Below are 24,905 nucleotides of genomic sequence, written 5' to 3'. Positions count from 1 at the left end.
CTTGTAGTGCTCAATACATTTTAAATCTTTTTTCTTAGTATTTTAATTCAGGAGCTCACTGAGTTGCCCAGGCAGGACTTGAACTTGCAGTTCTCCTATGTCTTAGTTAGGGTTTTTATTGTGATAAAATACCATGACCAAAAGCAACTTGGGGAGAAAAGGGTTTATTTCATCTTAAATCAGGTCGCACTTTGTCTCGGAGGGAAGTAAGGACAGGAATTTAAGGCATGAACCTAGAGACAGGACTGAAACAGAAGCCATGAAGTGCTGCTTGCTGGCTTGCTCCTTGTGGCTTGCTCAGCCTTCTTTCTTACAGTCCAGGACTACCTGTCCAGGATTGGCATCACTCAGCCCTCCCACAACAGTTACTAATTGTTGAAGAACATGGTCAAAAGACTTGCATATAGGTCTGTGTTGTCTAGATATTTTCTTAATTGATAGTCCCTCTTTTCAAATGACTCTTGAGTATGTCAAGTTGACATAAAACTAAATAGTTCATCTTGCTTTAGCCTCCCAAGTAGCTGGGATTACAGGCCTGAAGCAACATGCCTGTGATTTATATTGATATAAATGTTTATTCTTTTAGAAATTATCTTTAAACTGCTGAAACAGCTTTCTGCTTTCAGCCTAGATTTGTTTTGATGAGATTGTGTGTATATATTTGAAATCCTGGCAGATTTGACTTTTAACTTAGAAAAGATTCAAAAATAAAGTCTTGTACACCATCTGAGTATTGAACACTGTGCAAGTGGAAGGTGTGTTAGTTATGCCATGGTCAAACTAACTTCCTATGTTTTGTTCTCAATAGATTGGAGATGGACTCAGCGGAAGAGACAGCCTGACAACTACTTGAATGTCCTCAATGCTTTCCTGGACAGGAAGGACAGCTACTATTCCATCCACCAGATAGGTGGGGATTAAGTGTGTCCTAGGCTTGCCTCTGTACAAAGGATAGACTCCTTGGGCTTCCCTTGGGAGCTTTCTAAATCTTGCAGAATTAGAGAATGGGGTGCTAGGCCACTCTAGCTTCTAGCCCCTGTGAGCTGCTCTGGGTGTTCCAGCACTAGCTCAGACCCAAGCCTGTCCTTCCCCTGTACAGCCTGCAGGGACTGATTCCATGCTGTCTGTGGAAGTTAGGCTTCTCCTGAAGGTTTGGTTTGCTTTCCTCAGGAGGGTAGGTGTCCTGTCTAGACCTTCCTATGAAGTATTTACTGATGTACCAAAAGTGAGGTGCACACACAAACACACACACATACTCTCTCTCCTGGGATGGATGTGTTTGCTAACATGGGTCTGTTTCCTGCAGCGCAAATGGGAGTTGGCGAAGGCAAGTCTATAGGCCAGTGGTACGGGCCGAACACTGTTGCCCAGGTCCTCAAGTACGTAATGAGCCCAGCCCTTCTGCTTCTTGGGGTCAGCATGAGTTCTCCTTGGCATTTACCCACTCCTTGAGTACTTATTGCCACAGGAAATAAGGTATTCTGATTCTTTGCTTATAGACCCAGGGGAGACTCCTGGTTGACTATACCAGTTGTTCTGTGAATGGGATTCATGTTTAGGTCAGAGCCCTAGTGTGGCCCTGTCCTCTGTCTTGGTATACAGATCCATCTGTAATGAGGGTGTCTTAGATCTGGGACTATGGCAATTATGGTACTGTATCTGCAGGTGCTATAGCCCTCTACCTCTGTGGGTTTGTCAGAGACACCCACATAGGTCATAAGCTTTTCCATGTTCAGAATCTGTTAAGAGTTTGTTTCTCATGAATGTCTGCCTGTCCATTCCTGTCCTCTGTGGCCCCAGTATCTGGAGTTCAGTCAGCCTTATTTTTCTGAGGGGCATTGTTCTGTAATTTTCTCTGGAATGACTCTTTTGGTCTTTTTTTTTTTTTTTTTTTTTGTTTGTTTGTTTGTTTTTTTGTTTTTTTTTCGAGACAGGGTTTCTCTGTGTAGCTCTGGCTGTCCTGGAACTCACTCTGTAGACCAGGCTGGCCTGGAACTCAGAAATCCGACTGCCTCTGCCTCCCAAGGGCTAGGATTAAAGATGTGCGCCACCACCGCCCAGCTGGAATGACTCTTCAGCTGTTTCTGGAGATGCGCCATTTGTCAGTGTATGACCCCTCTGTGTTTTGTTTTTAAGTTTATTTTTGTATGTATGAGTGGTTTTTTGCACATATGTCTGTGCACATCATACATGCAAAGCTTGTAGGGAAGGCTGAAGACATTGTCAGCTCCTAGAGCTGGAGTTAACAGATGGTTGTTAGTTGTTGGCTGCTCTGTGGGTGCTGGGAACTGAACCCTGGGTCCTCTACAAGAGCAGCAAGTGCTCTGAATCACTGAGCCATTTCTTCTTTGCCTGTGCTCCCCTCCCTGCGGTGTGTGTTTGTTTGTTTTGTTTTTGACCTGATCACTTCTCCCTGTGGCTTTGTGCTTTAATATCTCAGTGCCTCTAGAGGACTCTGAACCAATGTACAGGACTCACTCATGTAGAGCCCTTTCCTGTTGGGCTGAAAGCTAGTAGCTCCCAAATATCTCTCTAGCTATAGTTTTTTCTGAATGTTCCCTTGACACCCTACCCTGTGTCTGCAATGGCCATCTCCTATAGGCTCCACCTAGACACTTGCTTTTCTCCCCATATCTGATGCCCAGTCATCCCAGACCATGGCTGGCTGTGAGTCCTTGGCTTGGTTTCTGTGGCACGCATACCCTCTTTATCCCCTTTAGTGTCCTTGTCCAAGTCCTGCCCTGTCTGTCTTTTCTGTTGCTCTGACAGAATACCACGACCAAGGCAACTTATAAAAAACAAAGCATTTCATTTTGGGGACTCACTGTCCAAAGTGTTAGACATTGACCTTCGTGGTAAGGAGCATGGCGGCAGGCAGGCATGGCGGCATGCACTGGAACAGTAGCTGAGAGATTACATCTGCTCTACCAGCATGGAGTAGAGCAAGAGCTACCTGGAAATGACAGAAGCCTTTGGAGTCTCAAAGCCTACTCCAGTGGCACACTTCCTCCAGCAAGGCCAGACCTCCTAAGCCTTTCCAAAGAGTTCTACCAAGTAGGGACCAAGCATTCCTACCTATGAGTGGGGTATGGGGGATCTTCTTTGTAATCACTGCACACCTTTAGCTTGAGATGTGATTTACAGGGATGCCCCAGTGCTCTAAGTAGCCTGACCAGGTTACCATCAGTGCTTTGGTCATATCTCTAGCCTTCTTATCTGTCTTCACTGTCAAAGCAGTCCCTTCGAGTTAGGATTTACATCTTTCTGGAAATGGCAAGTCAGGCTGCTTATCCATGCTTACTTTTCCTGTCCCTGGCCTCCTCTGCTTTTGTTGTTAGATCCCTCTTTCTCATCTATGGTTGCCTGCCTGTCCTACTCGCAGGGATAGGGTTACATCCCTGAACTGTTTGTTGCCTCTCTACCTGGAGGCTCATGAGGAATGCTAACATCCAGAGTTAGAGCACTCTGCCAACTCTTGGTTTTATTCATTTTTTTTTCCCCCCATGGGAGATGCCATTGGGGGTTTCAACTTCTTAGGCCAAAATCTGGGCTGATTCTAGACTTCTCACTCTTAGTTTAACATGCTGATTTGTAGTAAGTCTCAGTGTAACCCATGCTCATCCCTTGTCTGCCCTACCCTGGTCCACATCTTATCTCATACTTAACTGTTAGTCCTTTCTCTTATCCTAGACTTCTTTGAATAACAACCAAAATCAGCTCCATATGGTTTTCACATCATGACCTACCCTGTCCCTTGACCTTACTCTGCCCTGACACACCCTTAGATGGCAAGTCTGACATTCTCTTACTTCAGGACCTTTGTGACCTTATGACCCAGCCTAGAAGCTCAGTCCTGCCTGCCCTGCTCCTGTGCCTCTGCTGACCACAGTCTACATAATCTATGTCTCCCCTAGCAGCCCCTCTGCACTCCCTGCTTTTGGTTCTCTGTAGCATCTACTGCCTGCTCTATCTGCTTGCTTCTTCTTGTTTGCCTTTACTGACATGCCAGCTAAGGGAAGTGCTGCTGTGATTCTCCTGAGTCTATATCCTTGCTCTTGTGGCAGGGCTTAATGAGTAGTGAGAAAATACCAGCTCTCCCAAGCCACTTTCAAGTTTCCCATTAACGAGAAGGAGCTGTGCAGTGGTTCTCAACTTATATGTCATGCATTGCCTCTTTCATAGGAGTCACACGTTATCAGATATCCTGCATATCAGATATTTACATTATAATTCATAACTGTAACAAAACCATAGTTATGTATTAACAAGGAAAATAATTTTATGGTTGGGGGTCACCACAACATGAGGAGCTGTGTTAAGGGTTGCAGCATCAGGAAGGTTGAGAATGGCTGTTCTAGAGCCTTCCAGGCATTGGCCTTTTCTCTCCCTAGATGTACCAGGACCTTGCAGCTTAGATCATTGGTAATTGTTCCCATTGGGGGATGTCTCTTCTTGCTTTCTGTCTTTCTGTCTTTCTGTCTTCTCACTGATTGATAGGCCTTCTGCCCTACCCCATAGCAACCAATTTACATCTATTTCTACATAGTATGGCTGCTATCTGCTCTTCTTGCAGAGCCATAAATCTACAGCCATGCTTCCTCCCAACTGGTGGCCTCAGTCGTGCTGTTCATTAGATTTCTGGGCTGTCAGTTCACACTGTGAGGTGTTGGAAGAGAAGCTGCTCAACAGTGAGCTGGACCTGCCTTGGTACTGCTGAGACCCGAGTTGCTATGCCACCCAGGGACTCCTGTCCGTACTCTATCTCCTGACAAAGGGCAGCTGGCATTTCCCCAATGAGCAACACTCAGCTTTCTACCTGCTTGAGTCATTGGTCAGATCCTTGACAAAAACTTTTTGTAAGTGACTGCCTCGGCTGTCACTGCCGTGGTGCGATGTTTATGCTGTAGAAGGCTCATGGGAGTGTTCTCGCTTTCTGTAGGAAACTTGCTGTATTCGACACATGGAGTTCCTTGGCTGTTCACATAGCAATGGACAACACTGTGGTGATGGAGGAGATCAGTAAGTGACTCAGGGTTTTGGTTGAGGGTGACAGCCCAAGAGGGAACCTCAGCTGGAGAGTTAGAGTCTCAGAGCAACACCAGCACTTGAGGGGGGGGGAGCGCTAGGTGAAACATCTGTAAATCCATTCTCTTACTGTGTCTACTAGGCTAAGGGGGAGAAAGGAGTTCTCTCCAGCATCAGGACAGCTATTTGTGTAATGTGTGCTGTAGGCCAAGCCAAAGTTCCAGGCCAGGCAGGACTATGTAGTAAGACCCTGTATTAATAAAAGGGGTGAGAGATGGGGGGCCAGAGGGATAGTTTGAAGGTGAAGAGCACGTACTGCTCTTACAGAAGACCCAAGTTCATTTCCCAGCACACTTAAGTGGTTCACAACCAAATGTGTAACTCCATTTCCTCCAATACCCTCTTGTGATCTCCAGGGGCACCAAACACGGATGTGGTGCACATATGTGTAGGCAGAGCACACATAAAAATAAAACAAATGCCAGGCGTGGCAATGCCTTTAATCCCAGCACTTGGGAGTCAGAGGCCAGGCTTGTCTACAAAGTGAGTTCCAGGATAGCTAGGGCTACACAGAGAAACCCTGTCTCAAACAGCAAATAAATAAATAAAGTTTTTTTGTTTTTTTTTTTTTTTAAAAAGAAGACATTTAAAATATGTTAAATAGCTAACTAATCTTTCCTACTGGCTATTTCCAGACTATTTCTTAGAAAGTTCAATCTTGTGAAAGACTTCAGTGAAGCACTACCATTTTTAGTCTCTTTTGAAGAGTTCTTCCGGTTTTAAAGTTTTTAAATTTTTTATTTATATGCATGCGTGTGTCTGAGTGTATGTGCAGCATGTATGTGTCCCACAATACTGGAGTTGTCTGACCACCACCAGACTCTAATCATATGTGTATTGAAGGCTGCACTTCCTACACTCAGAAGAAATACTAAAGGATAAAGAAAAGCTGTTTCTTGGTGCTCTTTTTTCTGAAAAGGAATCTGAGTGAGTCGGAGACACTACATGGCTGCTGCTTTTGTTTTTCTTTAAACTGCACACGGGAGCCAGTGATTTGGCTCAGTGGGTAAAGGCATGTGCCACACCATTCTGACAAACTCGAGTTTGAGCACTTGAGCCCATGTAAGGATGGAAGGAGAGAACCAGCTCCACAGTGTTGTCCCCTGATCTTCACAGATTCACTACGGGACATACTTCTCTCCTACACTGTATACACAATTATGTTTGTTTATTAAGAGAGGGCCTCAGTGTGTATATCAGGCTGGCTCTAAACTCACAGAGATCCCCCTGCCTCTGCTAGTGCTAGGATTAAAACTATGTACCACCATGCCATTTGAAATATTTTAAAGTGCAGGCTGGGGAGATGGTTCAGCAGTACTAGGCTACTCCTCAGAGGACCCAGGTTCAGTTGCCGGCTCCCACATGGTGGGTCACAACTATGGGGGTGCTTCACAACCCTGTGTAACTCCAATTCCAGGAGATCCAATAGTTGAGACCTTGAGGGCACTGCTTGCACACAGTGTACAGATGTACATGCAGGCAAAGCAACCATACAGATATTTTTAAAAAATCTTTATGTGTAGAAAAGATTTCTCTCCCTTTTTGTTTTTTAATGTGTGTAAGTGCTTTGCCTGTATGCATGTTTGTATACTACATGCATTTCTGGTACCCACGTAGGTCAAAAGAAGGCACTAGAACTCCCGTAAGTGGAGTTAGGGGTGGTTATGAGCCACTACATGGATGCTGAGAACTGAACATGGGTCTTCTGCAAGAGCAGCATATATTCTTAACCACTGAACCAACTTTCCAGCCCCTAGAAAATTTTTCTTTGAGTAGGAACATTTTTGTTTTCCAAGTTACTTATATTTTAAGCCGTTGGGATTTTTGTTATGTTGTTTGTTTTAAATTATTTTATGTGTATGGGTATTTTGCCTGTGTGTTTGTCTGTGCACTACTTGCGTGCCTTGTGCCTGCAGAGGCCAGAAGAGGGTGTTGCATCACTTGGAACTGGAGTTAACAGACAATTGTGAGTTGCCATGTGCATGCTGGGAATCAAACCTTCGTCTTTCGGAAGAGTAGCCAGTGCTCTTAATCACTGAGCTGTCTCTCCAGCCCCTTAGTGCCTGGTTTTTAAAACACTTTTTTTTTCCTTGGGGAGAACTTCTGTCTGTCTCTGCTTAGCTCATGAAAAATATGTCTTCCCTTTCAGGAAGGTTATGCAGGGCCAGCCTTCCCTGTGCTGGGGCTGCTGCACTTCCTACTGATTCGGAGAGGCACTGTAATGGGTTCCCTGCTGGAGCTGAAGTCACCAATAGGCCATCGGCTTGGAGACCACTAGTGCTTCTCATCCCTCTCCGCCTGGGACTGACAGACATCAATGAGGCCTATGTGGAGACCCTGAAGGTGAGTCTTTTTCATGTATTTCAGTGTGTAGTCAACTAGCTGTACCTCTAGAGTCAGCCTGGATCTTATAGGTGATGTTGAGAATTTAAATGTCTATAACTTTATAAGGGGTCTTCAAGCCCAGTTACCCTGTTGCTGAACCTGGCATCAGGGTCTTCTGTCTCTCTCAGGTTTCTGCTATGCTCTTCCTGTGTATGCTTTAAGTGTCCTTTTCTGTCTCGAGCAGTGGTTCTTCACCTGTGGACCATAACCCATTTGAGTGGAGTCCAATAAACCCTTTTACAGGGGTCTTGCATATCAGATATTTACATTACACTTCATAATAGTAGCAAAATTACAGTTATGAAATAGCAACAAAATAATTTTATGATTGGGAAGTCACCACAATATGAGGGATTATATGAAATGGTCACAGCATTAGGAAGGTTGAAAACCACTGGTGTAGGGGATAGGTAGGCCCATAGGATGGAGACTGCAGACAGAGTTACTGAGAATTTCATCCACATTCTCCCTTGATTTCTCCTACCCCATCACAAAAACAAGAGGCAAAACCTTTTAGACTGCAGTTACTCGGATAATAGACTAAGGAGTCACATTTGAGAGTTTTACTATATGGAATAGCAATGCTGCTTTTTATTAAAATCATTCACTTTTAATCACCTTTCAGTGTTCAGGTAAGATCAAGTATAAAATCTCTCCCTTACCTTGGTCTTGTTCTGTCCCTCCATATCTCTTCACTGCCCTGCCCACGCCCTCCGCTGTAGGTTCTGAAATCAATTCTGCTTCCCCACAGTGATTTCCCATTTTTATCTGATTTGTCTTCTGTTGTCATTGCTCCTGTCCCATTGAGCCAGACTGATGTCTAATGCTGCCTGTCCCCTGTGCCTGTGCATGCTAATCCATAAGCTAGTCCCCTGTCCTGTCACCTCTCCTTCCTCAGTTTTCCCAACTAAAACTGTAAGCCTGTGGTGTGGGCTGCAGTACCTCCTGTACTGGAAGCTCTCTGGGAACATGTCTTCTCGTTTTTCTTCTGTATCATTCAGGAGGTCTTTGGAGGCCATGGCCGTCCTGAGGTTGTGCCGGCCTCCAGAGGCTGTGGGTGGTGAGGCACACACGTCTGACTGATGTGCTGCAGTGTGTAGCACTGTGTGGGGCACTCCCTTCTGAGTGCTGTTCCAGGGCCAGTGTGCTCAGTGGCCTTCCTTCTTATCTCCTGCAGCACTGTTTCATGATGCCCCAGTCCCTGGGCGTTATCGGAGGGAAGCCCAACAGTGCCCACTACTTTATTGGCTATGTTGGTGAGTCTGGTTTGTATACTCTGGGTTCATAGGGATGATCTTTCTCCCTGAAGGAGTGGATTTTTTTCTGTGGTGTTATGTTGGTACCTCACTTGCCTCCCTTCACTCACTGTGGTGGCATGCTCCCCTCGCCCCAGACAGTTTGATTCCTACCTACCTGTCTGTCTGCTGACTCTGGTGTGGTGGGTCTGATGCTCTTGCCTACTCCCTCCTCCTTGCCCAGCTCTGGTCATCTGCCTCTGATTTTTGCATCATCTTGCCTAGGTGAGGAGCTCATCTATCTGGACCCCCATACTACACAGCCTGCAGTGGAGCTGACGGACAGCTGCTTTATCCCCGACGAGAGCTTCCACTGCCAACACCCTCCCTGTAGGATGGGTATTGGAGAGCTTGACCCATCCATTGCCGTGGTATGTCCCAATCATGCAGACTCCTAGCCAGTTGTTCTGAGTCATCCTATTGTAGTCCTGCAGTGAAATAGAACAGACAATGTTCACATAGTTGAGGATCTCAAGACCTCTTATCTCCCCTGAGTGGTTCTCACAGCCCCTGTGTATGCACGTGTTGACTGTGATTGAGTATATGTACAGTGGGTGCAGTGGGGGAGGGGGTATTTCTGCTACTTATAAAACACAAATGACGCTGACAGTTTGACAGTTTGGATCTGTCATTCCAGAATGACAGTCACCTGAGTGTACTGCTTTCCCTCTTATTTTCTCATTGTTTCCTTGTTTACTTCGTGTAACTTGAAGATGATTCTTCTGAATGAGCCTCTCTGTCTCCCTCTTTTGATGATACAGTAGGGATTTTTGATGTTTGTGCAACCTTCCTATTTCAAAATGTGTTTGGAGGAAAGGGGATAAAAACCCAAAACTGTTCAAACAGTGCCGTATCTGTTAGGCTGCTCATTGCGTGGGTCACTGGGAGAGTGCAGCGTGTCTAGTACCAATCTGTGCCAGTCACACAGACATAACTTCAGTACACACTGCCACATTCTAAGGAGAGTAATCTGGGATTCTGTGGCTCAAACTTCCTGCAGAGCTCACTGACAAACTCTTCATCTAAGTAAGTGTGTACATTACAGAGACTGCATTTCCTCATCTAAGTGTGTGTACGTTACAGAGACTGCATTTCCTCATCTGAGTAGAGTGTGTGTACATTACAGAGACTGCATTTCCTCATCTAAGTAAGTGTGTGCACATTACAGAGACTGCATTTCCTCATCTAAGTAAGTGTGTGTACATTACAGAGACTGCATTTCCTCATCTAAGTAAGTGTGTGTATATTACAGAGACTGCATTTCCTCATCTGAGTAAGTGTGTGTACATTACAGAGACTGCATTTCCTCATCTAAGTAAGTGTGTGTACGTTACAGAGACTGCATTTCCTCATCTGAGTAGAGTGTGTGTACATTACAGAGACTGCATTTCCTCATCTAAGTAAGTGTGTGTACGTTACAGAGACTGCATTTCCTCATCTGAGTAGAGTGTGTGTACATTACAGAGACTGCATTTCCTCATCTAAGTAAGTGTGTGTACGTTACAGTGATTGCATTGCAGCAGCTCACAGTGACTGGAACTTGTGGTAGTAATGCCAAACAGAAACTTTAACGAGTTTGCTAGACATGTATGCCTAGCAGGTGTAGAGAGCATGAAGTTTGAGCCCCAGTCCTAGCTTTTGAGAGCTGAGGTCAAAGGGAACACATGGTAGAATCACTCTCCCTGTAACCACCGGATAGGCCTTCCATCATTGGGCAGTGTCTGAATCTGTGAACAAAGCGTGGGCAGAGGAGGCTGCTTGGCGTGTCTTGGCTGGTACATGCCAGGATATCTGAAGAGGAAAGATCACAGCCTCGTGCTCACTATAGATGTAGTCACTATGCTCACGATCATTTTCATTTTAGGGATTTTTCTGTAAGACCGAGGAAGACTTTAACGACTGGTGTCAGCAAGTCAAAAAGGTCTGTAGCTGCCCCTGTCCAGAGCCAAGATGAAACTTCTGGGGACCCAGGCAATGAGGTGGCTGGGGCAAAGGGAGCCTTTTTGCATGGCCTAGCTAGAAACCCCCTTACTGGTTGCATGGAGAGTTTTGTTCCTGCCTCACACATGTGGGCAAGCTGAACAGGGCAGGGTGCCTTGCATTGCTGTTTCTATTGGCTGTGTGTAGGTCAAGATTGGTGATTTTTTTTTTTTTTTTAATATATGCTTTGCCCATTAAATTTATGATGGGGTGGGGTTCTGGCCCACTCACCTGCCTCATGTGCTTATGGGGTGGTAATAAATTGTATGCCAGAGGCTACCCCTGTGCTGGTTGCCTCCTGCTGTCCTCCCTGTGCCTTCTGTGATCTTGCTAGTTGGGCAGGCCTGTGCTGTGTTGATCACTGTGTTGGTTGTGCTGTAACCTTTAGTATGGATACCACCTCCATTTTCTTATCTGTGAAATGAGATTAGACTTCTGCAGGCTGGCGGTTATAGTGACTGTTGAATGGCATCTAACAGCCGTATCTCATTGACAGCTATCCCAGCTTGGTGGTGCCCTTCCCATGTTTGAGTTGGTGGAACAGCAGCCTTCCCATCTGGCCTGCCAGGATGTCCTGAACCTGTCCCTAGGTGAGTGCTGGGGCTGTAGAACCAACTCTGGATGGGATAGCCCCCGTCCATGCTCTGCCCAGGGTGCTGTGGGAAGGATATATGTTCCCACAGGTTCCTTGGGTACTGTAGTGACCGGGCACAGCTGGATGGGATAGCCCCCATCCATGTTCTGCCCAGGGTGCTGTGGGAAGGATACATGTTCCCACAGGTTCCTTGGGTACTGTAGTGACAGGGCACAGCAGGTTTTGTGATGATGAAGCCACCGGGGATGAACAGACTTGGATCCTTGAATTATGGCTGGTGTGCCTGCAGGGGTCAGTCCTGGTCCTGTAGGCCAGCACAGTAGAGTTCAGAGACTGACTGGCCTTGGGAGACGCTGAATGGAGAACTGGTGAGACCTGGTCATCACAGTGTCTTTATCTTGCCCTGGTCCCTTGGGCTAGTGCCAGGTCCCATTGCTTGTCTGCTGCCAGGAGTCAGGTGTTTTTCTCTTCTTTTATGGAGGTCCCATTCCTCTTAAGGGCCTTGTCACTTGCTCATGAGTCTGGACCCCTACATGCCTGTTTAAGACTTTCCAGTCAAGGACAAGGAAGTGGACTTCAGGCAGAACAAAGAAGTAATTTCTGGCAGGAATCTAAATCTTAGGCTAGAACAAGGAAGTAGGCTTCAGACATGAAAATGACTTCGGGCTAGGACCGGGAAGTAGGCTCAGATATTTTGGTCATTCTGATAAGCCTTTAGAAATTGTGATTGAGGGAGTGTTCCGGGAACTCTGTTTATTGCCTTGCTTGTTCTTTGACTATTTGTGTTTATTGTCTTGCTTGTTCCTTGACTATTTGCATCTATTGTATTGCTAGTTCCTCAGCCTAGAACTGACCTTAATACTTGGATGTAATTAAAATGGTATAAAAGCAAAAAAGAGGATGGGGGATGGGATAGGGGTTTTTTAGGGAGGGGAAATGGGGAAAAGGGCATGACATCTGAAATGTAAATAAATAAATAATTAAATAAAATAAAAAACAAAACAAAAAACCTCTCCAGTCAGGAAGGATGTAACTGTGGGCCTTTCTATGCCCGCCTCAGTTTCCCAATAATGACATAGAGGCTTTTATTTATTTATATTTAGTTTTTTTTTAAGATCTTATTTATTTTATATATGAGTACACTGTAGCTGTCTTCAGACACACCAGAAGAGGGCACCAGATCTCATTACAGATGGTTGTGAGCCACCATGTGGTTGCTGGGAATTGAACTCAGGACCTCTGGAAGAACAAGCAGTGCTCTTAACCGCTGAGCCATTTCTCCAGCCCTATATTTAGTTTTTTAAAAAAAGACTTATTTAATGTATGAGTGATCTGTCTGCATGTACACCTGTCTGCCAAAAGAGAGCACTGGATCCCATTACAGATGGTTGTGAGCCACCATGTGGTTGGTGGGTATTGAACTTAGGACCTCTGGAAGAACAGCTAGTGCTCTTAACCACGGAGCCATCTCCAAGGCTTATATTTAATACAGTGCTTTTGGCCTTAGCTTAGGCTTGCTCCCCAACTAGCTCATAACTCATTATCCCATTTATCCTAATCTAAGTTCTGCCACATGGCTGGTTAGTTACTTCTTCCTCCCAAGCCTGTGTCCCAGAGTTCCTCTCTCTGCCCAGAGGATGTCCTGCCTGTCCTCTCCTGCCCAGCCATTGGATGTTTAGCTCTTTATTAAACCAATCAGAAGGTGCTTTAGGAAGGTGAGGAGTCCTTCAGTAGAAGGGACTTACAGGCCATAGCAAGCTTATTCTAGTTTGTCCCCCTCTTCCAGCATCTTCCCAGTCCACACTCATACCAGCTTCTGAGAGATGACTAATCTTTTATCTTTTTCCTTCCAGATTCTTCTGATGTAGAGAGACTGGAGAGGTTCTTTGACTCTGAGGATGAAGACTTTGAAATCTTATCCCTCTGAAAATCCTGGGGTTGGGGGATGGCCTCCATGGCCCTCGTTGGGGTGCTTTGAGAACCCAGACCTGCCTTGGGCACTCAGTGTCGCCGCATTCCATCTACCCAGCCCACCCCTGCCGAGTGCTATTCGCCTGTGCCACCTCTCTCCCGAGGGCCTGCTCTGCTCATGGACCAAGGACTGTGGTTCCTGGAGGCCTTACTGCTTGGAGTCAGACTGCCTAAACCCAAACACACGAAGGGTCTGTTCACACTAAGTTGCTCATCAGAAGGCCTAGTCAGGAAGAGCGGTGGGTCAGGAGCTTCCAGAATTCTCCACTTGACACTGCCAGCCCTGGTCAGCACATCAGCTTTGGTTCTGCTTCTTCCTGGGCACCTGGGTCTGTGGTTTATTTGGAATTAAAGCCCTGTTTGAAGTTGTTTAACAAAGACATGAATTTCTGGGGCACTTCCCAGGTCAGTCTTAGATCTGCAGGTTGGCGTGTACAGAGTGACAGCCACATCATGGCCTCATACTGCTGGGCAGGGTGAGCTTTTGGGTTGTCTCCTCTGCCCAGTGTGATTTATCAAGGGCTACCTCAGTGGGAAAGCATATGAAGAGAATCCCAGCAAGGCTGCTCCTTGCTTTGGAGAGAAAGTATTCTTGTGGCGCATTGGGGAAAATCCACAGATAGCAGTGTGCATGGGCACAGGATGGACACCTGAACCTTGGAGCAGCTGACAGGCTCCTAGGGCATCTGGACTTGTGGTCTTGAGGTTTCCCATTAGGACCTCACCAGGGAAGAGAGATGTTTCCTATATGGGGTTGGTGCGTTTCATGACCCCGCCTGCTGCTGTTAGCTTGCCACCCAGCTTCCCTCTAGGAGGAAAGGGAGGGGAGCAGAACTGCTCTTTGCTTGTGACACAGTACCCTCTGGTAATAGGGTACACACTGCTACTTGAGCCTTCCCCTGTGTTCTTTCCCTTCTCAGAAACCTGCCTGGGTCACAGGAAATTATAGATGGTTTGGGGCCAAAGGGGTAAAAGTACTACAGCTTTTTGGTGCATAATAGACATTTAGACAGAGTAGGTAGCTCCAGGTACTCGCAAGTGAGGAGTTCACACCTCCTTGGTACTTACTTTCATCCCTGCCACCTTCTAACCCTGGCTTTCTGGGCCTTCAAGCTTTTGATGCTCTAGGTCTGCTGTTGTAGAAAAATACCTTTCCTCCTAGATATGACCAGGGTATGGCAGTGTGCAGAGGCCCATGCAAGAGCCCTTGAAAACCCTTCCCAAGAGCCTGTAGATGAGCGAGGCTGCGGCTGCTCCAGAGACAGTCACTCTAAGTAGCCCCAAGGTAGCAGGAGATCCCTGCCTATCAAGTGTTGATGACATATTTATTTCCTCTTACTCTGTCTCTCTCCCACATCTTGTCCCTTGACTTTAGATGGGGTGGGATGGCGGGGAGGCCAGGACAGTTTCCATTCCTCTGGAGCTTGTTTCCTGAGTCCAGGAGCCATTGTGCTACTGTCGCCCAGGGTCTCCTGCTGGCGAACACTCCAACCTGAGGGAACTCTCAGGGCTCGAGAAAGGCTTCCTGAGTGAGGTTCATTCTTAGTAGTGTAGTTTGCAATTCTTAATGTTAAATAATAAGTTTCAGTAGAAAACAAAGTCTGTGTGTGTGTTGATTTTTTTTCTCCAGTTATGATTAGCTATGATTTTAGTGTTAATAGATAAAGATCTCCTGAAGTTGGACAAGCAGATCCTGCCCTGCTCCTGGCCCAGCTGTGTAGCAAATGTCTGTTTTCCCTCAGTAAGTAAATATGTGGTACTTTAAAAAAAAAGTGCAAGGAGAACCTGATACAAAAATGAGCCCGGCGATGCTGGCATACTTCAATGCCAGCACTCAGGAGGCAGAGGCAGCATGACAGCAGAGTTGCACAAAGAAACCCTCTCTCAAAAAAGAGCCAGGGGGTTGGAGAAATGGTTCAGTGGTTAGTTTTTCAGTTCCCATACTGGGCAGTTTACAACCCAAGCTCCAAAAGATTAATACCTCTGGCCTTGGGGTACATACATAGAAACAAGGAGTAAAACGAGCCAGTAGCTCTTCACTTGGACAGTGTTGAAAAGCATCCAGATAACAAAGCTTGCCTCAGGGTCCCTCCAGGTAAGTTCCTGGCTTTGGCCTAGGGGACAAGTAGATTTTGAGAAATATCTCATCCTCCCTGAAATCTCAGTGGGACCACCCTAGATGATGCCTACCTGCCTTCTTGAGTTCAAATAAAGGAAATTGCTAAGTCAAGTATAATGAATGGCCCAAGGCGAAGGCTTCCTATGGCTGCTGTGACACAGCACATTTACCCACAGCCGAGACTTGTTACGGTCTTGAAGGGCAGCGATGTATACTAAGCTATGAACAGCTAATTTTCCATTTCTCCCTCAGGCCTGCAAATGCTCTGCATCTCCTGACTTTGGACTGTAGTAACCTACCTGGCTGATCCCCTACTTTTTTTTTTTTTTTTTTTGAGACAGTCACTATGTAGCTCTGCCTCCACTTCCTGAGTTCTGGGATTAAAGATGTGTACCACCATGCCCAGAGGAATCGTCAGCATGGAGGTACTGTTGTCTCATGCTGTCTATATCCACCTAGCCCATGTTCTTTCCATAGCGAGGGGAATGTGGTTCACCTCACATTCAGCACACTACACTGAGGGCTACACTCTATCATCCTATTCTGGAGGAGATAGTGTGAAAAGCTCCAGCAGCACTAACAGAATCAACAAGGCTTAGAATTGTGAGCATTGTGCCACCAGATAAGCTGGATACACTAGATAAGAGAACACAGACTTGGAACATGGGACCTAATAAAATTGATCAGACCCACAGTGGAAAGACCATGAATAGGGGGCAGACCTATCTCCATAGATTCTTAGGGAAGCTAGTTAAGTACATTTCCAGGTAAATTTTTATTAGTTTCTGTAAAATATACATACGAGTATCAAGTAGTTGATGTTTTTAGTAATCTCAAGGAAACTGATAGTTCATTAAAGTTCAGTAATGGAAGCAGCAACACATTAACACCTTTTCAACCAAGCAGTAGGCAGAAAGAGATTTTGTACAGCTTGTCCGTTATCACCAAAATCTCAGGTTATGGGTGGAGTCTTGTAGATCTCTTCTGCCAAGAACTAGCTCCTGTTGAGTGTTGAGATGTGAGCCTTCTACCAGTCTCCTCAAGAAACAGAATAGTAAGTATTATTTCCATAGCTCCTCCAGTGGCCTCTGTGCAGCATTTTGGATGGCATCCTCAGAGAGTGCACGGATTTCTTTATGGACATCCTCAATGCTTTTGGAAGCATCAACCACCTACCACCACAGGGGAGACAGCAGAAAAAGGATCATTATACCATGTTCCCTCTATTCCCAGTGCATGTGGTGACATCAGGTGAGTTAGGGCTCTGCAAAAGCCAACCTAAATTCCTGCAGGGGTCCTCCATGTGCTGCCTTCTTTGAACATGGTTATTTATACAAAGCAGCCCATACCTGCCACATCCCAAACACAGGTGGAGTAGGATGTAGTAGCTACCCATCTTGCTCTAAACAGGCTGAGCAACTCTCTTCCAGTTGACAAGAACAGGCTCCATACCAGCAACAGTCACCCATCCTTTAGTTTTAGCACTTGGTAGGCAGAAGGATCTCTGTGAGTTCAAGGCCAGCCTGGACTATATAGTGAGTTCCAGGACAACCAGGGGTATGCAGACATGGTTGCACCTTTCTTGAGATGAAAACTGTCCTAATAGAGCTGCCCATCAGGATACGCAGCAGCAAGCCAGAAGAGTGTCAGCATCTCCAAGTCCCTTCCTCTTTAAGGGGTCTGGAGAGGACCCATGGTTCTGTAAGTCTGGCTAAGACCTTTGGCAGCAAATTCTCGAAAAGCTTCCAGAGGTGTAGAAATCTTATGGAAGGAATCCAAGTATTTTATAAGGTTTGACTATATGTACAGGAGAACTTCATGGGTCAGCTCGACAACCCCAGTGCAGCCACACAGCCCTTGCCCAGACTCTTCAGGATACTTCTCGGAGTTGACTTAGTGTCCAAGAAAGTAAAAAGACTATCATTATCTGTTCTAACATAACAAGATGGTGTAGAAATTTAGGACAAACCTCAGGATCACAAGGGCATGTACTATAGACAAAGGATAGTGGAAGCAGCACCTTCTGTAGACAGGACTGGCTCACTGCATTTGGACTATTCAAGGCTGGGAACCTTAGGCAACAGTCACAAGTGGACCACAGACAAAGCGAGACCCACCAGGACCGTTCTAGCTGCTGAATAGAAGATGTGCATGCAGGAAGGAAGGCACAGTTAGGATTGGAGTAGGAGCAAGCGATAGAGAAGGGGCTTGTGTTGGCCTTCATGCAAGGAATGAAATGGAAGTTGAAGTACAGAGAGGAGGGAAGAGGACCCTAGGGAAGCCTAGTATGACATTTCCCTGCTCCTGGAAATAGCCACGTAAGGCCCATAGGGCTCCAAAGGAAGCAGCAGGGTGAAGTTCCAGGTGATGGTAATGGAGAAGGTACCTATGATATAACCGAGGGCTGACAGGAATCAGTCACAGTATGAAGTAAAGGGAAAAGGAAGATACATCTGAACGCGAGACTGGCAAACCCCACCTTCTGAAGTACTTCCTAAGTTTAATCTAACTATACACAGTACATTGAAGAGTCATTCCTATGGTAAAGTGTGATACAGCTTGCAAAACCATGTTCTGAATGGTGATATCGCATGGCTAAAGGCTTGTTTAGGATAAGATGCAGAAGTTTGCTGGAGCTCATATGAGTCTAATCACCAATACCTTCACCAAAACGTCTGATGGCAGAGAACCAGAGGTTTCACGGGTGGTCAAACAAACGGCACCAGCTGCACTGAAGTCGGCAGAGGGCAGACTACCACACAGCTTTTCAACGGCAGCTCCTGGTTCAGGACTCACCTTCCAGTTGAGGTTCTTGTCGCTCATGAGCTCCTGGAAACACAGCAGAACCTGCTCTTGGAAAGTCCCAGTCTCGTATCGCTCAAGACCAAACTCCCCCCTCGCGGCAGCGTCCAGCAAGTGTAACTGAAGGAACAGGATCAGGTCAGGTTTGGGAAGGCCCACGTCTGATTGTTTGCACCAATCCAGGGAAAAATTCTGCCAACAGAGAACCCAATGGTTAGAGAAAGCAAACTGAGTAGGTTATAGACTTTTGCTTCAAAGAGGAGTGGGAGATGCTGGCACCACAGCTGTGTTCTGCATTATGTCTATTAAGGACCTTGTCTCAGAAAATAAGGCTCGGCATATGTAGATATCTCGTGGTCCATTCAACCTTGGAAAGTCCACAATGAGAAGCAGTTTGTTCCAGACAGGAAGAGTTTTTGCCAAAATCTTGCATCCCGATAAACACCGGAGGAAACTGGCAATCCTGGAAACCCTCTTCATGCCTGCCTACTAATTTTTTTACATACATCTTCCTACGTCATCAACTTGCTAAAAATGTCCTCGGTTTCAGAAGAAAAGTAGGGCTAGAGAAGACACCCTATGCTCCAGAAAACATAAGCTCAAAAAGTAACCCCAGAGGCCCTCTCTACAGGGCCACATCGTGCAGACCATCTGTCCTAGCTTCCTTATACAAACAAAATACTCCATTGGGGAATCATTATATGGGGGGGGGGGAAACAGAATTTAAAAGATTATCACTTGGCAATCTGTCATCCCCAAGGGTTATATAAAGATATTACTAGACACCATCTGATTCTTGCCAAAGATTCAGCACTCTTGAATTGTACAAAAGTACAAGTTAAAAACATTAAGCTAGGTGTGGTGATAGCACTTGCAAAGTGGTAAGAAGACAGTTCAAGTTTATCCTTGGCTACACAGTTCCAGGTTGAGAGGTTGAGCCCCAGGAGACCTTGTCTCAAAATCAAAACATGTGCAATCGCAGCACTTGGAAGGTACAAGCAGCTCAGTGTTTTCATTGGCCATACAGTGTTCAAGGTCAGCCAGAGATGGTCTCCAACAGGGCAGTAGTGGCACATGCCTTTAATCCCCAAACTCAAGAGGCAAAGGCAGACGAATCTGAGTTCAAGACCACCCTGGTCTGAAGAGCAAGTTCCAGGACAGCCACAGCTACACAGAAAAACCCTGTCTCCAAAAAACTAAAGAAGAAAAGATTCATGTGAGATGGGCAAGCACATGCTTTACCAGAGTTGCTTTCCGACATGGAGAGTTGGCTAGCTGTTAAGAGCATTTGCTGTTCTTCTAAAGGACTCATATTCAGTTCTCAGTACCCACATGGTGGCTAACAATTCCTGTGCCTCCTTCTCAGGGTATCTGACAGATGCAGACAAAATACTCATACACATGAAAATAAAGTGAATACATCTTTTTAAAAAAATCAAGAGTTATACTCAGTACTCAGAATATTTTAAATGAGTCCCAGAAAGAGATGTGAGAACTTAGACAGCAAGACATTTAAAGGACCAGAGAGGTAACTTGGAGTTCAAGCACTTGCCTGCCACATATAAAGCCCTTGGTCCAATTCTCAGCAGAAAAATAAAACAACTTGGGACAGTGAGATGGTTCAGCTGGTAAAGGAATTTATAGCACACAAGCCTGATACTGGAATTAAATCCCCAGAACTCAGCAGCAGAGAACCAGTCCTCCAATGTGGTCCTCTGACCTATACACAAAGGCCGTGGCACACACAATTATAATAAATAACAATTAACAAGGTTTATAAGGCACTTCAACACATGGACCTCAGTCAGATTCTCATTTAATACAATAAAATTACAAGGAAATCAGCCAGCTCTTGAGAGCTGGAAAACACGAACAGTGATTACGTGTTTAACAATTGGTGTGTGTTTCAATGACATTGTTCTTACAAGTGTGTTTCTTGGGTTAGAGTAGTGCCTCTCTCCTGTAATCCTAGCACTCAGGGCTGACACAAGAGGATTACAAATTTGAGGACAACCTGATCTACCTGGTGAGTTCCCAAAATGCCTGAGCTACTAGAAATATTGTCTCAACAACTCCAGGTGCTGGAAACAGGGCTCAGGTGTTATGAGCAATGGCTGCTTTTCCAGGGGACTTGGATTCAATTCCCAGCACCAACATGGCACCTCACAAAGCTTTGTTAATGTCAGTTCCAGGGGACTAAATACCCTCTTCTGGTCTCAATGAGCACCAGACATATATGCAAACAAAACAACCATATAAAAAATTTTTACATAACATTTTTATTGATTACCTGGGAATTTCACATCATGAACCCCCAATCACACTCACCTACCAGTCTTCCCAGGTTCCCCTCCTTTGTAACCTACCCCCACGGCCAAAAACAAACAAACAAACAAACAAACAAACCCAAGTTCAATTTGTATTACCCATATACTCACTGGAACATAGTCAAATTCCCAGCAGCTAAGGAGAAAAACGAGTCCCTCTCCACATGTAACCCCTTTGGGTAGAAACCCTCCATTGTGGAGAGCTATTGAATCTTGCAGAGTTAAGGAATGCCAGAGCCATCCAATTCCTAAGAGTAACTTCAACACACACTCTGTGGCAGGGACCCTGCAAATGAAGAAAAGCAGACCAAGGCCCACACCTGGCACCCTGAAACAGGATGCCACACAGTACTCACCTCCTTGGCGCCAGTGAAGGCAACCCCAGAAAAGGCGTATCTGTCCAAAACAAGGGTCACACCCTGGTTCAACTTCGCCTTAATTAATGGCCTGAAAAACAGAATGCTCCTGAGCCCTGGAACTGGCTTACCAACGACCCCAAATCGGAGATGCCATACAGTGACAATTACAGAAGCTATGTATAAACTTATCAACAACCTGAAATCTCTATATCTTCTCTCTGGCAGATGCCAGGGGACACCTCTACCCTGCCCTTCTGAGGGAAGAGAGGACCCAGGCAAAGAGCAAAGGATGACAGAGGGCATGGGGAGCCAGAAGATGAGACTGACACTTGTGCCCTCAAGTATAATAGACAGAATATCAAGGATGTTTTCTAGCAGACAACACAGGCAGCAACATCATTACCAGTGTTCAAAATTTTGGATGTGTAAAAGTGAAGGCCTTGGGCATGAGCAGGAAGGTATCACTGAGGCCACAGAAGGAAGTCAGATTCTTCTCACTTAGCACGCCTCACAGGAGGCATTTGATTCTGGGGAATGGGGGAAGAAGGTTGAAATAGGTCTTACTATGCAGCCCAGGCTGTCCCAGAAACTGTGTGTGTAGCCCAGATTGGCCTCCACCCCTTGATCTTTAGGGCATGGTGGCACAAACCTGAAATCCCAACATCTGGGAGGCTAAAGCAGAGAATTCTAAATTGCAAGCCAATCTAAACTTTGTATACATACACAGCTAGACCTTTAACAGTGTTTTAGCTGGGCAGTGGTGGCGCATGCCTTTAATCCCAGCACTTGGGAGGCAGAGGCAGGTGGATCTCTGAGTTCCAGGCCAGCCTGGTCTACAGAGTGAGTTCCAGGACAGCCAGGGCTACACAAAGAAACCCTGTCTCAAAAAACCAAAACCAAACAAAAACAAAAACAAAAAAACAAAACAAAACCAGTTTTTTAATACATGCTGCTAGAGTCAGCAATGTGAACACAGAAAAGAATCTAAACTCAGATCTTACAGCCTTCACAAAATTAAAATTGACCCCAGACCTAAATGGCTGAAGAAAGTCTTTAAAGGAAAGCGACCATGAACGAGAACCTGGATGCTCTTGGGTTTGATAACACCAAAGGTCAAAGCCATTCAAGGATGATGGGCTAACCTCAGGAAAATGAAGAGGCTGTGCTGTGTAGAGACAAGCTATAGAATGAGAGACAGAATGCACGAGAGGCATATCTGACAAAGGATGGACATACAAAGTATATGCTCTGAAAATGCAACAACAACAACAACAACAACAACAACACACCAGCCAGCTTAGCCAGCGGTGGTGGCACACGCCTTTAATCCCAGCAGGGAGGCAGAGGCAGGAAGATCTTTGTGAGTCCAAGGCCAGATGGGTCTACAGAGTGAGTCTACAGGACAGCCAAGGCTACTCCAAGAAACTCCACCTAAAAAACAAAAGAAGAAGAAAATGAAAAACGCCAGTACTTAGAAGGCTGAGATAGGAGGGTTACCATCACTTAGAGGACACCCTGAGCTACAGAGGGAATGAAGTATCTTAAAAACAAAAGGCTGGGGACTGGAGATGTAGCTCTATGGATAACTGTTTGCCATGTAACAAGAAGACTAGAGTTTGGATCCCCGGTACCCCAGAACCCAGATATAAACCAGCAGGAAGACAGACAGGACCCAGAAGTACAAAGGCCAATGTAGCCCAAAATTAGTGAGCTTGAGGTTCAGTAAGAAACCTTATCTCAGCCAGGCATGAAGCCAGCCTGGTCTACAAGGCAAGTTCCAGGACACTCAGGACTGCAGAGAAACCCTGTCTCAATAAAACCCTTTAAAAAAAAAAAAAAACAAAAAAAAAAACAAAAAAAAAACAAAAAAACAAAAAAACTTGCCTCAGCAGTTAAAAGCACTTACTGCTCTTGCCAAGGACCCAGGTTTGGTTCCCAGAACTCACAAGACAGCTTACAATTCTCTGTAACTCTAGTTACAGGGATCTGGCTTCCTTGGGCAGCAGGTATGCATGAGGTGTACATGTAGGCATTTATGTTACACAAAAATAAATATTAAAAAAAAAAAACCTGGCCGGGCAGTGGTGGTGCACGCCTTTAATCCCAGCACTTGGGAGGCAGAGGCAGGCGGATTTCTGAGTTCAAGGCCAGCCTGGTCTACAGAGTGAGTTCCAGGACAGCCCAGGCTATACAGAGAAACCCTGTCTCGAAAAACCAAAAAAAAAAAAAAAAAAAAAAAAAACACCCAACCAAAAAAAAAAACCTGTCTCAAATACAGTGGAGTTGGCCTGTCTCCACGTGCGAGCGCATATGTATGTTTGAATACATGCCACACACAAAAGCCTGCAAGTTCCAAAGGGGAGCAATGAACCAGTCTTTACACTTGTTCCCAGCGGTTTGCAGAGAAAAGCAGGTGCACAGAGTGATCCTCTAGTTCGGTTTTCTTTTCTAAGTAGGAACTCAGGAGCTTGCCAATTTCTGTTGATCTTTCTAGGAAGACAAAGACACAAACACGACTTAAGTCAGACTCTTCACCTGAAGTATAATAGTTTGCACTGAAATTTTCTCCCTGTACTCACGTCTAACTCTGAATGTTATTAAACCTGTAGACAGCTTTGGATCATCTCTGAAGCCAAAGGAGTTTCCCCGAGAGAAGGAAGTAATGTGTATGTAAGTCTTGATTTTAAAAGTACTTGTAAGACTTTTGACTGGTTGGTTTGAAAATTAAAATATCCAGGAAAGTGCTGTTCCAATTCCCAACCTATTTAATTTGTAGTACTAGGGGTTAGTGTCCAGTGCATAGGGCTCCAGGCCAGAAGTCAACCTCATGTTCCCTTTTCAGTACTTGTCCACCTTGTGTTTTCAGAGAGGGTCTTCCACCGGGACCTGAAGCTCACAGTTTTGGCTAGAGTGGCTGGCCAACAAGTCCCAGGAACAAACCCATCTCACCTCTCCAGCGCTGGGATTAGCACCATACCCGGTTTTTTACTTGGGGGACTAAACTCGGGCCCTCAATTCAGCCTGCATTTTACTAACGAAGCCATCTCCACCAGCCCGGCTCTCTCACATCAATGATCTATCAAGAAAATGTCTCCCAGGCTTGTGTGCTGACTAATCTGGTGGGGCCAGTTTTCTCAATTGAGACTCCCTCTTCCCAAATGACTGCAGCTTGTGTCAGGGTGACACAAACTAGCTAGCATATGCACGCGCAATGATAAATTTATACATACATAAATAAATGTTCTAAAAGCTTTTAAAGAAACAAAGCCTAAAGTCCAAAGAGAGTGAGGAAATTCTCAAGGCCCGCCCGCGCACCGGGGAAACGCAGCAGCTCGGCTCTGTGGCCCGAGGCGCACAGCGCGGTCACCAGTCTTTGGCCCTGCGTGGTCTTGCCAGCACGATCCACACCCTCCAGCACGATGAGCGCCCCCCGACGTGACGCCATCGGGACCGACAGCCCGCACAGCACCAGCCAACCTCAGGTTCCCGCCAAAATTAAGATGCTGCAGAAGAGAAGCGCGCGCGGGTGCCCTGCCCACACCGCCCTTTCCGGCTGTAAGCGGAGTTCTGTAGCTTGCGGGGGAACCGCTTCCGGATGTGACGTAATCTAAGGCCCGAGCCCGCTGTCTAGCCAGCGCTCCCTCGCGGAACTTCCGTTTGCAGCTCCCTGAAGTAACCAATCTTACCAACTGGGGCTGCACAGGCCCTGGTCACGTGGAAGCTCTAGAACAGTAACGGAATTTTCATGCCACTAAGCGCGCTACCGCAGGGTTCTAAAAGATCTCTCACTCTCTCTCTCACTCTCGCTCTCCCTCACTCTCTCTCTCCGTCCCTCCGTCCCTCCCTCTCCCCCCCCCCTCTCTCACACACACGAGCCATCTTACTGAAACCAGTAAGCTCTGAAACCAGTAAAGATACGAGCATCGACCCCCAAGAGGTACTGCAACATCCTCAGAGCGCTCAGGAATTTTCATTGTCGTTTTAGTG

At 45.9% G+C, this 24,905-nt stretch overlaps 2 protein-coding genes across 3 annotated transcripts in view; one reads left to right on the top strand and one right to left on the bottom strand.

Annotated features, from left to right (window-relative positions):
* Positions 1-14,910, top strand: part of Atg4b (autophagy related 4B cysteine peptidase) — a 31,602-nt gene extending 16,692 nt beyond the window's left edge. For both annotated transcript variants that reach the window (XM_034521152.2, XM_034521153.2), the window contains 9 exons: positions 809-910; positions 1,307-1,379; positions 4,940-5,019; positions 7,235-7,428; positions 8,648-8,726; positions 8,991-9,136; positions 10,630-10,686; positions 11,242-11,335; positions 13,194-14,910. In XM_034521152.2, coding sequence (XP_034377043.1) covers positions 809-910; positions 1,307-1,379; positions 4,940-5,019; positions 7,235-7,428; positions 8,648-8,726; positions 8,991-9,136; positions 10,630-10,686; positions 11,242-11,335; positions 13,194-13,267 — 899 coding nt within the window. In that variant the 3' untranslated portion in view covers positions 13,268-14,910. The remainder of the gene's footprint in view (positions 1-808; positions 911-1,306; positions 1,380-4,939; positions 5,020-7,234; positions 7,429-8,647; positions 8,727-8,990; positions 9,137-10,629; positions 10,687-11,241; positions 11,336-13,193) is intronic.
* A 1,276-nt stretch (positions 14,911-16,186) lies between these two features.
* Positions 16,187-24,538, bottom strand: Dtymk (deoxythymidylate kinase). Its single transcript, XM_034521154.2, has 5 exons — positions 24,234-24,538; positions 23,300-23,408; positions 20,916-21,006; positions 18,227-18,424; positions 16,187-16,602 (listed from the first exon to the last, which is right to left on the bottom strand). The coding sequence occupies exons 1-5, from the start codon at positions 24,361-24,363 to the stop codon at positions 16,492-16,494; spliced, it is 639 nt and encodes a 212-aa protein (XP_034377045.1). The 5' UTR covers positions 24,364-24,538; the 3' UTR covers positions 16,187-16,491.
* Positions 24,539-24,905: the final 367 nt, after the last annotated feature.

This window comes from Arvicanthis niloticus, chromosome 17 (genome assembly GCF_011762505.2).
Source record: "Arvicanthis niloticus isolate mArvNil1 chromosome 17, mArvNil1.pat.X, whole genome shotgun sequence".
In the NCBI taxonomy this organism is placed as follows: domain Eukaryota; kingdom Metazoa; phylum Chordata; class Mammalia; order Rodentia; family Muridae; genus Arvicanthis; species Arvicanthis niloticus.
The sequence above is the reverse complement of the archived record's forward strand: the minus strand, read 5'-3'. Positions and strand labels throughout refer to the sequence as shown.